A 13,940-nucleotide genomic window follows, 5' to 3' on the forward strand; every position below is an offset into this window, starting at 1 on the left:
CACCTGCCATTTATTTTCTAAGAAAGCTGTTTCACAAGTCCAAAGGTCAAGGATTACTGCAGATCGATCCACTGATGCATGAGCCCAGGCTGAGTAGTTGCTATTACTGGAATCACGGCATGCTTTGTGACCTCGAAAAGGAAAAACAGCACAACAGGCATTTCCACAGAAACCAGCAAGCTAAGGAAGAACAATGCCTACTTAACAAAACAAAATAAAAGAAAAAAAATTCCTTCCAGTAGCACCTTAAAGACCAACTAAGTTAGTTCTAGGTATGACCTTTCGTGTGCATGCACACTTCTTCAGATACACTGAAACAGAAGTCACCAGACCCTTCTATATAGTGAGAAGGTGGGGAGGGGTATTACTCAGAAGGGTGGTGGGAATGGGTGATTGGCAGATAGCTGTGATGAGCCTGTTGACGACTCTTAACGACTGCAATAGGTCTTACAGGAAAAAGCAAGGGGTGAGAAGGTGAAAAATGGCTTTGTCATGTATAATGAGATAAGAATCCAATGTCTTTGTTAAGACCAGGTCTCTCCATGGTTTTAAGTTTGGTAATAAGTTGCAATTCAGCAGCTTCTCTTTCCAGTCTATTTCTGAAATTCCTTTGTAATAGAACAGCTACTTTGAGATCTTGTATAGAATGTCCTGGGAGATTGAAGTGTTCTCCTACTGGTTTCTCTGTCTTGTGATTCCTGATGTCGGATTTATGTCCGTTTATCCTTTGGCGTAAGGTTTGGCCTGTTTGTCCAATATAGAGAGCTGAAGGACACTGTTGATATTTGATGGCATACACAATGTTAGACGATGTTTCTTGTGTTGAATATATGCTATATGGTAATTTATGGACCTAATTACATCATAGGAGCCTACACAACACAAATACTATTGCTGTATATACCGTATTTTTCGCACCATAGGGCGCACCGGACCATAGGGCGCACCCAGTTTTTGGGGGGGGAAATAAAGGGGAAAAAATTATTTTCCCCCCAGGTGCGGGGCAGGGGCGGGGGAAGCTCGAGCTTCCCCCGACCCCAGCCCCCAAACAGGCAGCTCTCTGCAAGCCGTGGGAGCACTCCCGCTGCTTGCGGAGAGGTCCGCGAAGCCTGGGCGCGCTGAGCTCAGCGCGCGCAGGCTTCAGCATGCAGGCAACTCTCCGCAAGCAGCGGAAGCCCAGCGCTGGGCTCCCGCTGCTTGCGGAGAGGTTTGCGAAGCTTGGAGAGCGTGAGGGGTCGGTGCACACCGACCCCTCTCACTCTCCAGGCTTCAGCGAAAGCCTGCATTCGCACCATAGGACGCACACACATTTCCCCTTCATTTTTGGAGGGGAAAAAGTGCGTCCTATGGTGCGAAAAATACGGTAGGTTTTATTTTATTTGTTTTTTCATCTCATATTTTGGAAATGTACATCCAGGTTTTTTTCCTTTAAATTTTTTTGGGGCCCCCAAGAGAGTGGGGCCCTAAGCTATAGCTTGTTTAGCTTATACGTAAATCTGGCACTGGCTGGAAAGAAGCTTGCTGCACAAAAGAGTGACATCCTCTGGCCCCACCCATCACTGACATTCAGCCCTTGGAAGGTTGTCCTCTACTTGAAAAAGGTCCCTTGCCCCAGTCCAACAACAAATATAGACTAGACATTGTGATATGAGGTGCCTAAAGGTGCTTGCTGTGTCACCATTGACACAGACCAGTGTTTCCCAAACTTGGGTCTGCAGCTGTTTTCGGACTACAATTTCCATCATCCCTGGCCACTGGTCTTGCTAGTTAGGGATGGTGGGAGTTGTAGTCCAAAAACAGCTGGAGACCCAAGTTTGGGAAACACTGACATAGACCTCAACATTTCACACAATCATATGAAAAGAGTCTAGAGTCCCACTCTGCTAGGCTGGCTCAGTAGCTGACAATAAGCAGCTTACTATAAACTGACGTTTAGCAAAGTCAGGCACCCTGGCTGAGTTTTTGGGATACCAACTTTTGGGCTGGTGATCATCCTTGTGACTGATCATTCCTATTTGTGCTCCTTTCCCCCCCTCTCTGTCCTTCTCATTTGCAGAAGTGTACCAAACTGTGATGATTCTTACCTTTCCCTGCCTCAATGTACTGGGTTGCCACAAGCAAAAGCTGCTTTTCTAGCTCTTTCAGGTCCTGGAGGGCTACATCGTACATCACAAAAGCCCCTCGCTGATCCTGGGTGTGAACATACATGTCCTCTGTGGTGTAAAAATCATCATGGTTTTCTACCTCTGCAAACTCCATAAACTGCACACTGTGAACCTGTGCCAGGGACAGATTAGAAATAAACACATGATGAAGCCTATATTAGAAGTACCAAATAAAACAGTGCATGTACATGTGGGCATGTGGGCACACGTACATACATGTGTGTGTGTAACTTTCAAGAGTTTTGTAAAGGTATGGAAGAGTTTGACCTGCTGTAAACTTGTGGAGGAAGATTCAGTTCTGGTTGGCAATGAGATTTAGGAGTGGAAGCAGTGTATTTTTTGTGAATTTCAAGCTGAAGGCAAATTTTGAATGTTAAAAGTCTGACCCATCCATAGAACAGATTGCTTTAAGGCTGCAAGACTAAGCATGCTTGCTGGTGAGCAAGTCCCAATGAGATCCATGGGGCACTTCTGAAAATACACGATTAGGGTAGTAATTTTAGTAGTGGGGGAGGCTGCAGTGTACAGGAGGGAGACTTTGCTCATGTGTTTGCTGCATTTATTTAGTTAGTGAAATTTATACACCACTTAATTTTAAAAATACCCTCCATAAGTAGCTTACATAAAATGGTATAAAATAGCCATTTAACAATAGCAATAAAAATAGACAAATTATTTGAAAAAAAATTTTCAAATGAGAAATAAAGTTTGAAAAGCAAATGTGCACCAGAAAATTACATAACAGGGTAGCCTGGCTAAGCAAAAAAGGCCTTGAAAGCAATACAACGAAGGCATATGCCTAATGTTAATTTGTCTGCTTCGACCTTTGAACAGAGATAAGAAATCTATAACTCTGTGTCAGATGTGGAACACTCAAATGCATTTCCGCATAAGGCATATGGCTTTGATTTTATGACCTGCACTTCATCAGCTTGGGTAAATACAGATTGTCATAAATAGAGCTGGGGTTGTAAGGAGACTGGGGATTCCCCTAAATGCCCCCATATGCTATATCCTGTAACATGCAGGACCTACTCCATATATATATATGAAGCTGCCTAACACTAAGTCAGACCATTGGTCCATCTATCTCAGATCCTCTACTCCGATTGGCAGCAATTCTCCAGGGAGCTGGAAATGGCAGGGATTGAACCAGGGCCCTTCTGCATGCAAGGTCAGCTGGAACACCCGTTGACCTTGGTGCCGCACCTATTTTATTCATGTGTCTGTCTATGAAGCTATTTTACAAAGTACCCAAATGCCTCACCTTATAGTCGGCTGGTGTGTAATGCACATAGGGGTGTGAACCAAGACCACCATAGGCACCTCTGCCCCCTTTGGCTGCATTTACCCAACAGGAATCTTCAGCAGTGGAGACCAGATGGCCAGCACTCAAGGCAAGACCCGAGGTGCTGATGGTTAGGGTTCTTTCAACGGATCTGAAGTAGTTGAGGATGCCCAAACAAATTCTCTAGTACAAATGAGACAGTTACGATGAAATAAAAATAAGTCTTATTATGTACAGTCTTGCATAATATGAACATTTGAATGCAATTTTTCTTTTTACCTGCAGCTCTCGGATTTGCAAGTGACGCAAAAGGAGGAGAGATAAGTAGGCTCCTTTCCTCATGGGAAGCCCCTTGCTGTCGGCCTCCATGTCCTCATCTAACCCCAGCAGCTGCAAGGTCGTTGTGTAACTACATATTTTCCCCAAGAAGGAGAAATTTAATTAAATTACTGTTCCTCAAAGAGATTCTCAGTTACATCTAAATTGCATAATCTCTTTATATTTGCTTTTTAGGAGGTAAAGCTCCTACTGTAATCACTCACATGGAAACCTCCAGAACAGAACAACATTTAGAAGGCCAGGAGAGTGTGTTAGTGCAATCACATTTAAGGTGGTGCCAGTGAGTACACATATGCAGGGTTGGACCTTGATAATATGCTGCCCAGTGCGAGGCCATTTGACGCCCTCCCCCTAATCCTTGTGGTGCCGCCTTAAACCAAGCTTTGGGAAAGAGGTGTGAGGCTCTGCCAGGGTCCTAGAGCCCTCCTATTTCCTTCCCAATGCCTGGGTAAGTGCTTGCCTGACACTGGGAAGGAGACAGGGCAATTTGAGAAGCTGCCCTTCCATTTGTGTTTTGACAGCTTTGGTACAGCCCATTCATTTTTAGCATTAAACATAAGCATCACACAGAGGAACCGGCAATATTCATTTCACCTTGTGTCTTTTTTCTTTCTTGAAAAAGTGGAGGTCTTGTTAAAGTTGGAGTGTCTCATTTCCTTCTCACCAGATGCCATGGTAGGATTATCAGCATCATCACTGGTTTGCTCCTGTCCATATTTAAGGGCTAGTTATTATAGACAAACACACACAAAAGTTTTCGTTTTCAAGATTTTTATGAAATTTAGATTTTTAAAATTATGAACAAAGGAATCCTTACATCATAGCCCACTGGTTCTCTTGTTGCTTGTACAACTTGTGACCTATCAAAATAGCAAGTACAGCAGCAATATATGGTGACCAAGAGATCAACCTTTGCTACCTACTACGGACTACAAAAAAGAAGTACCAAGCAGATTTCTCCATTCTTTTCCATTCTTTTCCAAGGAGGAGGGTGGGATCCCTCTGTCACATACAGTGGTGCCTCGCAAGACGAAAAGAATCCGTTCCGCAAGTCTCTTCATCTAGCGGTTTTTTCGTCTTGCGAAGCAAGCCCATTGACAGCTTAGCGGATTAGCGCTATTAGCGGCTTTTAGAGGCTTATCGGCTTAGCGGATAAGCGGCTTAGCGGCTTAGAAAAAGGGGGGGGAAGGGGAAAAAACCCGCAGGAACTCGCAAGACATTTTCGTCTTGCAAAGCAAGCCCATAGGAAATTCGTTTTGCGAAGCACCTCCAAAACGGAAAACTCTTTCGTCTAGCGAGTTTTCCGTCTTGCGAGGCATTCGTCTTGCGGGGCACCACTGTATTCTGAATTGTATTCAACACAGGACTAAGGACAATGTTTCACCAGCACAAGGATTCTCCTTATGCAATGGAACATCCTCCTCCATTTCTCTCCCTGCACTCCCGCCCCCCGCAAAATGTATTCTGGATTTCTCTCCAGTCTCCAAACATACGGTATATTGGGATTGCACATGGCACACATAGGGAAGGAAAGGGAGAGAAACACAATTGTGCTAGTATTAATCCTTGTGCTAGCACACTTACTTTGTTGACTACCACCCTATGATCTATTCAAAAGCTAGCACACTGCTCTGTGGTTTTTAGTCTATTCTTACAAAAGTATTATGTTCCTGTTTGGACTTTCACAAACCATTATCAACTTCAAAGCAGACTGAGAATCTCTTACACTGCCAAAGTCACCAAGAAACAAAGAAGTAACTGGTGGTGGGGTTATATTTTGGAACACAGACCTTTCAGGACTCCATTTGAGATACTAGTCATAAAAGGTAAAGGTACCCCTGCCCGTACGGGCCAGTCTTGACAGACTCTGGGGTTGTGGGCCCATCTCACTTAAGAGGCCAGGGGCCAGCGCTGTCCGGAGACACTTCCGGGTCACGTGGCCAGCGTGACAAAGCTGCTCTGGCGAGCCAGAGCCGCACACGGAAGCGCCGTTTACCTTCCCGCTGGTAAGCGGTCCCTATTTATCTACTTGCACCCGGAGGTGCTTTCGAACTGCTAGGTTGGCAGGCGCTGGGACCGAGCAGCGGGAGCGCACCCCGCCGCAGGGATTCGAACCGCCGACCTTTCGATCGGCAAGTCCTAGGCGCTGAGGCTTTAACACACAGCGCCACCTGCGTCCCGATACTAGTCATACATGCATCCTAAACGATGCTCTCAACTTTCATGAAACCAACCCCACTGAGTGATAATCTTATTGTCATGACTCATATTGACGCCTGATTATCTGAAGTAATAAAAAGGCAAGAATTTGGTGGTGGCATTTTATCAGGTCCAGCTATTATGAAGCAAAATGCAAGTCATCACAAAATATAGCAAGGACAGCAGTTTCATAAATACATGGTAGTCAAATGGAAGCTCAGTTGTCACATAATATTTTAACTTACCCTGAATTGGAGTATCCTCTTCAAAAGTAACAAAATTCATTCCAAAAGAAAATGTACACAATCGCTATAGAGACCAACACAAATTTCAGTTTATAAAATCTTCTGCATATTTACCTGATGGAATCTGGAGTTGTGGTAAATCTTGTTCCAGATTTGATCATATTGTTGTGAATTAAAAGAAAGTGTAAAAGTATTAAAAGCCGATGTCATTGATCTTGGCTCTAGCACTGCAGATGCTTGCTCCTGAAGAACCTCCATCACCTGTTCTGGATTGGAAACCTAGTTTGTCACAGCAACATATTTTGACTTTTAGCAAAACCAGAAGCCACAGTTCAGATAATATAGACTAACTTTGTCTGGATTCAACTGAGTGATTTGAAATTTCAAGGAATGGCAAATAAGTTTAGGCATAACGTAAGAGTACTTAAAAACAACAACACTACCCCACTATACATCGCAAAGACAAAATGTGAAAATGAAAGTTCATGGTGTCCTGAGTAAAAACAGTCTTTGGAATCACTGACTGTGGAATTCTTTGCTGTTAATGAGTGTAGATTTTTTAAAAACTTCATCCTGAAATATCCAAAAGGGTTTTGATTCACTTAAAGTAAAAATAAATAATTTGACGTAAACCTGCTACATATCACACAAATTGGAGACAGGTTTGATAGAAGTGGATACAGGTTAGAAATTGACTTGAAATGCAAGTTAGAAAGAACCTTGAAATGCAAAAAAATGGACGTAGGGAGTGGAGAAGCAGTTACTCAGGAGTTTTTATTACCTCTAAAAATTTTGACTGAATCTGCAGCAGTTCATCAACCTTCCGATGCTCCAGTTTCCTGAACATTTTTTGCTGCCATGGATCTTGGTTAGATTTAATCTGCTTGTCAGTAAAAAACCATGTGTAAGGAACATAAAGAAAACACATTCCTCGTCCTAATGCAGCACAGGTGATTGGGACATACTGAATTGTTTTGTGTGCACAAATTTGCACATACAGGAACTAAAGGATGCTTTGCATGAAAGAAAAAACTAGCACTCAGCAGATTTGGGCTTGATCCAGGTGTGCCAGTGTTGTACAGAAATGAACGTGTGCAAAGATCTTACCATTTGCTTGCTGATCTTAGTGCTAACCACTTGTGGAAGGGATGAATCCAGGCAACCCACTACTCTGTCCAAATATCCAATCACCTCTGTCAAAGGTAGCAGCCAATCATATTTCTGCATATGCCAAGTTTCTGGACAAGAGCCTTTGAACTGAGACCATTTAACCCACTTCAACTCAAGATCAGTACACATGGTTTGCTAGTGAGAAGCTGGGAATTTAGATATTTTAGCCTGAGCAGACAATTTATCAGAACAACCAAATGCAGGTCTTATTACCTTTATGAAAGGAATCCAGTTGGCTCTCTTTTTCAAAGCCATGTTGGGGTCTCTGGTACCCCAGGTTTCTGATCCAGGCGTTCCAGCATCATAAACAGGAAATGTTCTCATTGTCTGTTGTTTTCTGAAAATGCTTCTAAACTCATGCATAACCTAAGCATCCCAGGAAAAAGATACCTACTAGTAAACATAGGTTTCCACTGAGCACTGCAAAATATTTACTATGTTAGATAGTTCAGAGAGAGGAGTAGTATGCACTTAAGCTTCACTGAACATCATAATGAATTTCTATTGACTTAAAATGGGATTTAATTGTACTTATATTACTCCGGATTTTGCCACAAATTCCTTACTATTACACTTTGGAGGATCATAAAAAATTCAGAAGGGAGATCATTATAGACTTAACTCTGCTGATATCAAAGTAAATAATTGGTTGAACCGTTTATTCTTTTAGCTGTAGACTTTCAGTGGGATGAGAGGGACCATATCAGTATACATATTATATACAGTAATATAAGAGCAACCATTAAATTACCATAGAAAAAAGTTGCATCTCATCAGCAGAATGCTTCAGGTCTTCCACATCATAGTTGATATGAAATTTAGAAAGTAAACGTCTGAGTTGAGGCTTTAGTTCCTCAATTTCTGCAGTGTGTTGGGGAAGTATGGCTTGGAATCCTATAAGAAGGCAAGAATAAACTGAAAACTTTGTAATGCTGCCTGCTGCCAAGTTGCCTTCAGGTGAATTTATGCTTCTGGTGGTGCATCATTTTATATATATATATATATATATATATATATATATATATATATAAAAATATTACACACACCCACACCCTAAACTATTAAAATTACAGTAGGCCACTGAGGAAGACTGGAAAAGTATATGGCCAGCCTTTTGAAGGGCCAGGTTGTAAGCCTAAAATCACAAATAAAAGGATGTAAATATAGTTGGGCTGCTGCGAAAGTCTTGGCGGCATGAGCTCCCAGTTTTTTATTCACCTGACAGTTTGAAACAGAGTTCAATAGAAAGACTTAAAAGAACCGAGATTTATATGCCCCTGCATTCCAAAGTAAGCTTTGGCCCATCTTCCCTAACTGGAAGGCTCTCCCATTCAAGAACCACCACAATTATGAACCATCACAACATTGATGTACAATATTCATTAGCACGTGATAACCCCAGATGACAATGTTACCATGTATCACACCAAAATGAAGCATTGTGCCAGACACTTCTATGCCATCTTCTATACATTACATCCGTCTGGATATGTGGGTTTATGATTTGGTGTGGACCAGCGCTTGCAGAGAGATGTACACCCCCTGGTTCCTTATACTTCTACATATATTGGCCATTAATAACATGAACCTACACAGCTGTCAGTGTCTTGTGCTAAGTGTTGGCACTGCTATGACTCTATTTAACCTCATAGAGGACACTCCTCTAAACATGTAGATGTGTTTTGTGGTGGCCCAAAAGGTTGTTGTGAGATGCACCCCAAATTCCATATTTGTAACTGTCCTCTGGGGTCATAACAAAAAATGGTTACTCTTGAACAGCAGAGCCCCCTGCTATGAAGATATTTGGTGAGTCAACACTTATTTTGGGTTGCAGGATAAGCCTCAGTTCCTTATTAAGTGTTCTTGTTGAGCTCGATTTCAAACTGTACTAATACAGCTTGAGAACTAGTAACCAGCTTTTGTCTTGTGCTTTCAGGACTTTTGCAGCAGCCCTTCAAGGTATCCTTTTGTTTCTGATGATAAACTTCTTCCAAGTTATACTATGAATACCAGATATAACTATACCACACAGGTGTCCTTTGTACAGCAGCTCATTGACACACCAAGAATTTTAATCACCATGCAACAACTTGCTAAAGTTCAATAAGGCTCCTGAGGATCTGTAGAGTTATATGTAATCTAATTTGTTATCTCACTGCTTGGCAGTAATGGGCCATCTGTGTCCCTATTCTACTCTTGGCTCTATCTTAGCTATTAATGTTTTGCTTAATCAATTTTCTGTTTAATCTATCAAGCTTAGATCTATAAAGCGGACTGAGTTGGAGACCTTATTTAATATAACACTATAAAACGAATGTTCCTGGACAACGCGTCGCTGAAAGTAAACAGCAAAGAAGCAAATCATCGTGATTAACTTTCTGTCTCCATAAAAGTTCATTTCCTTTCAGAATAAATGCCCAGATGTTGTCTGCGTATATCTACATATCCCCACCTGGCTGCTATCCTGAAATGGCCTTTGCTAAGTTGAAAGGTTGAGAGAGTGGAAGGACTGTATGGTATGCCCTTGTTAATGCTCAAATTGTAGGAATAGGATTACAGGAAACTGCCTTATACTGAGTCAGGTCATTGATTCATCTTAGCTCAGTATCGTTTGCACTGACTAGCAGTGGTTCTTCAGAATTTCTGACAGGGTTTGTCCTTCCCACTCTTACCTGAAGATGCAGAGGGCCAGGGACAACCTGCCCATAAGGCAGACTAAAGCAGCTGCCTCAGGTGGCGGAATTCTGTGTGGTGGTGCGATCTTGTGAGAACTCTGCAAGATCTCATGAGACTTCTGGGGATTTTAGCAGAAGCTGTCACTGCGCAACCCCAGTAAGTGAGACTTCAGCAGCAGTAGGATATCTTCTCATTTCACCTCAGGTGGTGAAATGGGACAGGCACCCCTGCCGAGGGCAGAACCCAAGACCCATTGGCATCCAAAGCAGGTGGTCTACTACTGAGCTATGGCCCGTCTCCTTTGTCTCTAATAGGAGACTGTGATGCTTGCACAGCTCAATTCCACACACCACACGTAATTAGCAATGAACAGAAAAGAAATGGGGAGTACTCTGTATTTCCCCCAGCAACAATATAATAGTTTGCATGCTTGGAATATGCAATATCCCAACAACAGAAGGGAAACTTGGGGAAGACAAACCACATGCAACAACTGCAAACTAATGCAGTATTGCTACATTGTACAGCGAGGCTCTAAGGCACATGAGGGTAATCCCTTCTTACCATCTGTTGCTGATGTGTCAGGGTGAATAGAGAGCTGGATACTGGGAGACAAATATACAGTTTTGCCAACAGCTTTGAATTTATCACCATCACCCCAGACAGGATGTCTGTTAATCTCCAGTCTATGAGAGACAGGCAAGTACTGGAGTACCTACAGAGAGGAACACATGTTTTGCATTTAGTGTTTGTCTTCAAAGCACAACTGGGACCCAAAGGTTCCATAATTAAGTTATAAAGTTTTACATTCTATAATCGTCATCTCACCTGAAGGTAGTTATGGATGGTCTTAAGTGAGTGGAGGTGACATACTAGCCACTGTGTGTAAATAGCCAGGTCTTCTTGGGTCACTAAATTTGTTGGATTTTCCTTTCCTGCCAGGAAGTTCTCCCGGGCACTTGACAATCTTGCTGCCCTTTGAACAGCGTCATTGTACTCCTGCATAATATGAGCCACTTGTTTCTAGGGAGATAGAGAGAAGAGACATGATTTTCTCAGAAAGATTAATTAATTATCTAGAACATCCTTGCTTTAGCCTTTCCCTCCGCAGAAGGAGTCTCAAATCAAGAACAAGAGTGGCGCCATTGGTGTGTGTGGGAGGGGGAATGTAGTCCTCTAGATAAAATCTGAAAAACAATGTTTTGGAAAGGGCTTTAAAAAAAAAAAGTCTTCAGAGCTTTTCACTGTATGGAGGTCCATGCACCAAGAAATACTGAGAACACAAGACTCTTTTAATAGACATCTTCAAAACAACCACAGGCTGCTGACATCTTAATAACTGGAATTGCCGATATGGTCCATGTCCTTTTAACAGTCCCCTGAGCCTCTGGTTTTCAATATTAAAACTGATTTACACATTGAAGAGGCACTTATGGTATAACTTCCATAGACTTTGGCACTTCAGATTGCCAGGGCACCGAATCTCCTATTTGTAATAGTTACTATGCACAGTTCCTGCACATAGAAAATTAGCATAGCAGGGGGAAAGGCTTTCACAGTCTTGTTTTCTACAAACAGAGAAACTTTTATTCCTTTATGAACGAGCAGTATTATTATTATTATTATTATTATTATTATTATTATTATTATTGAAATTCACATTAGCTCAAAGTGTTTGAGAGTTGCCATTGCTGTGCAAGCAGCAGTGCACATGCTTCATTATGACCAAGTGTAAGGATAATATTGCAACAGGGGCTAGGCAGCATCTTTTTGCAAGTGCATGATATCCACTGGATCTGAGTTTTGAGCTACACACTGAGAATGAGGTTGCCATAGAGGGCTGTCACAACTGGATGCTGCCCATTATGATTAATTACGTATGAGGCACATAATCTTGTACATAACGTTTACTGAGCATTATAAGGTGAACTTCATTTATACAGAAAGAAAACAATGGGTTGTATCCATACATATTCAGAGTAGACCCAATGGGATTAAGTCAGTTGCATCTGTTGATTTTAAGGGGTCTATTTCCAAGCAGGATTTAGTTGGATTCAACCGTATGTACATATTTACAGTTCTGTCCCCTACATGCAAAGGAAATCAAGCCAAACTCACAGCTGAGCTTTTATTACACACCTGGAAGGAAAACCCATGTTCCTATTCCAACTCAACAAATCTATGATTCTATTTTTAGCATCTGTGGCACTATGAGATTAGCATACCTGGTACAAAGGATAGAATTGCTCAATAACACTGCTGTGCTGACAAAATCTCTTCCATCTAAGCATGTGTAAATATTTGCTTTGGACCAGCTGCGTGATTCTGTCTGTAAAAAACTATACAAAAAGCAACAGAATTTTATTTTTATTTTTTAAAAAACCCCACAGTGGCATTGTTTCCAGAATACAGCACTATAGATTTATAGGTGCTGGAATTTATGAAAGGTTTTGAGTTGTCAAAACTAATTTCCTTCAAGGAAATGGCCAGGGAGTAGTGACCTACTGATAAGCCTCTTTTATTAGCACATGCAAAATACTGAAAAGGAAAGGAATGGAGAAGCATTTGAAAAACAGGATGCAGTATGGAATCAGCTGTCCAAATGGGGCAAAGCAAAACATTCCAGTGCACTAGAATGAGTCCAAAGTAAGACCTGGGTCAGGGATTGGGAATCTTTTTTAGACCAAGGGCCACTTTCCCTATTTGCAACCATCCAGAGGCCACATGCCGGAGGTCAAAAATGGGTGGAGCAATGGATATTATTATTACCTTTGTACAGTAGGCTATGTTATGGACACACACAATTCAGAAGTTTCTCCTCTCCATCCCACAGGCAACAGACACGTTCACAGTTCAAGAGCAGAGCTTATTTTCAGCTGGAACTCGCCGGAACTCAGTTCCAGCACCTCTCAGGTGGGTTCCAATAGAACAAGGGAGGTGTTTGTGGCAAGTTCTGGCATCTCTTTTTCTAGAAAACTATCACTGTTCAAGAGTATATTCCCTCTAGTCAAAATCAATTGAGATCAGAGAGAGGATGCAGCCTGGGCCACTGGGCCTGAGGTTCCCCACCCCCAGTCAAAGTAATTATGTGGAACTTGGCTCATATTCTCCTGCTCCCCTGTACAACTTCTGTGGAGAAGAACACATATAATCATATTTTGTATCATGTAAAGGAACAATCACTCTTGCTCTGCTGCTGTTATGCTCTCCTCGCTTCTCAGTAAAGCAAGAAGCCTGGGGCTGCACTGGTTTCCTCTGGATGACAGGGAAAGCAGCACACTGGAGGCTTATATCTGTTTACATATATATAAGCAGAGTACAACGGAAGCCAACAGAATCCTACTTTAGGCAGATACTAATCCTGTATCAGATCCCCAGAAGTCACAAGGCTAAGCAGCTGTTTGGAACCTGCCCTTTTTAAAGCTAAATCAAACTAAAGTCTCTCAAATCTCTCTCTTTTAGTGGCTCTTTGCATAATGCAAAGAGTAACTGCCTTCTTTTCTGTCACACAGAACAGCTTGCAGAGCAGTGATCTTAGACCACACCCTGCAAGTTGACTGATAATTAAGGGGAAACATCCTTAATCATTAACTCCTACCTGGGAATTATCAATTGATTATTCCTGGCATTTGATAAGCAATCAGCTGAATGAAGCTATGCCCTTGCCATCAGATGTACAGGGTATTCCTTGTGCTGCTGCCACAGTGAAAACCAACTTGTGAGCATACTAAATATCGGTTGTAGCATTTGTAAAAAAAAAAAAAAAGTCTACATAAAGGCACCTATTTTTATTCACAGACATAGCTGTATGAAGCTTCATTTCATGTTTGCCCATGATAGCAAATTCACACTGAAAAA

At 42.0% G+C, this 13,940-nt stretch overlaps 1 protein-coding gene across 5 annotated transcripts in view; it reads right to left on the reverse strand.

Moving 5' to 3' along the window:
• Positions 1-13,940, reverse strand: part of LOC307213592 (uncharacterized protein) — a 57,626-nt gene that overhangs the window by 35,668 nt on the left and 8,018 nt on the right. For 4 of the 5 annotated variants that reach the window (XM_079971594.1, XM_079971593.1, XM_079971592.1 and 1 more), the window contains 12 exons: positions 12,308-12,421; positions 10,911-11,105; positions 10,647-10,797; positions 8,158-8,300; positions 7,620-7,772; positions 7,018-7,116; positions 6,351-6,515; positions 4,387-4,499; positions 3,733-3,862; positions 3,433-3,636; positions 2,085-2,277; positions 4-131 (listed from right to left, as the gene is read on the reverse strand). In XM_079971594.1, coding sequence (XP_079827720.1) covers positions 4-131; positions 2,085-2,277; positions 3,433-3,636; positions 3,733-3,862; positions 4,387-4,499; positions 6,351-6,515; positions 7,018-7,116; positions 7,620-7,772; positions 8,158-8,300; positions 10,647-10,797; positions 10,911-11,105; positions 12,308-12,421 — 1,788 coding nt within the window. Of the gene's footprint in view, positions 1-3; positions 132-2,084; positions 2,278-3,432; positions 3,637-3,732; positions 3,863-4,386; positions 4,500-6,350; positions 6,516-7,017; positions 7,125-7,619; positions 7,773-8,157; positions 8,301-10,646; positions 10,798-10,910; positions 11,106-12,307; positions 12,422-13,940 lie in introns of those variants that run through there. The other variant, XM_079971595.1, reaches the window with a different exon arrangement.

The sequence above is a fragment of the Podarcis cretensis genome, assembly GCF_951804945.1.
Source record: "Podarcis cretensis genome assembly, chromosome: 3".
NCBI lineage: Eukaryota > Metazoa > Chordata > Lepidosauria > Squamata > Lacertidae > Podarcis > Podarcis cretensis.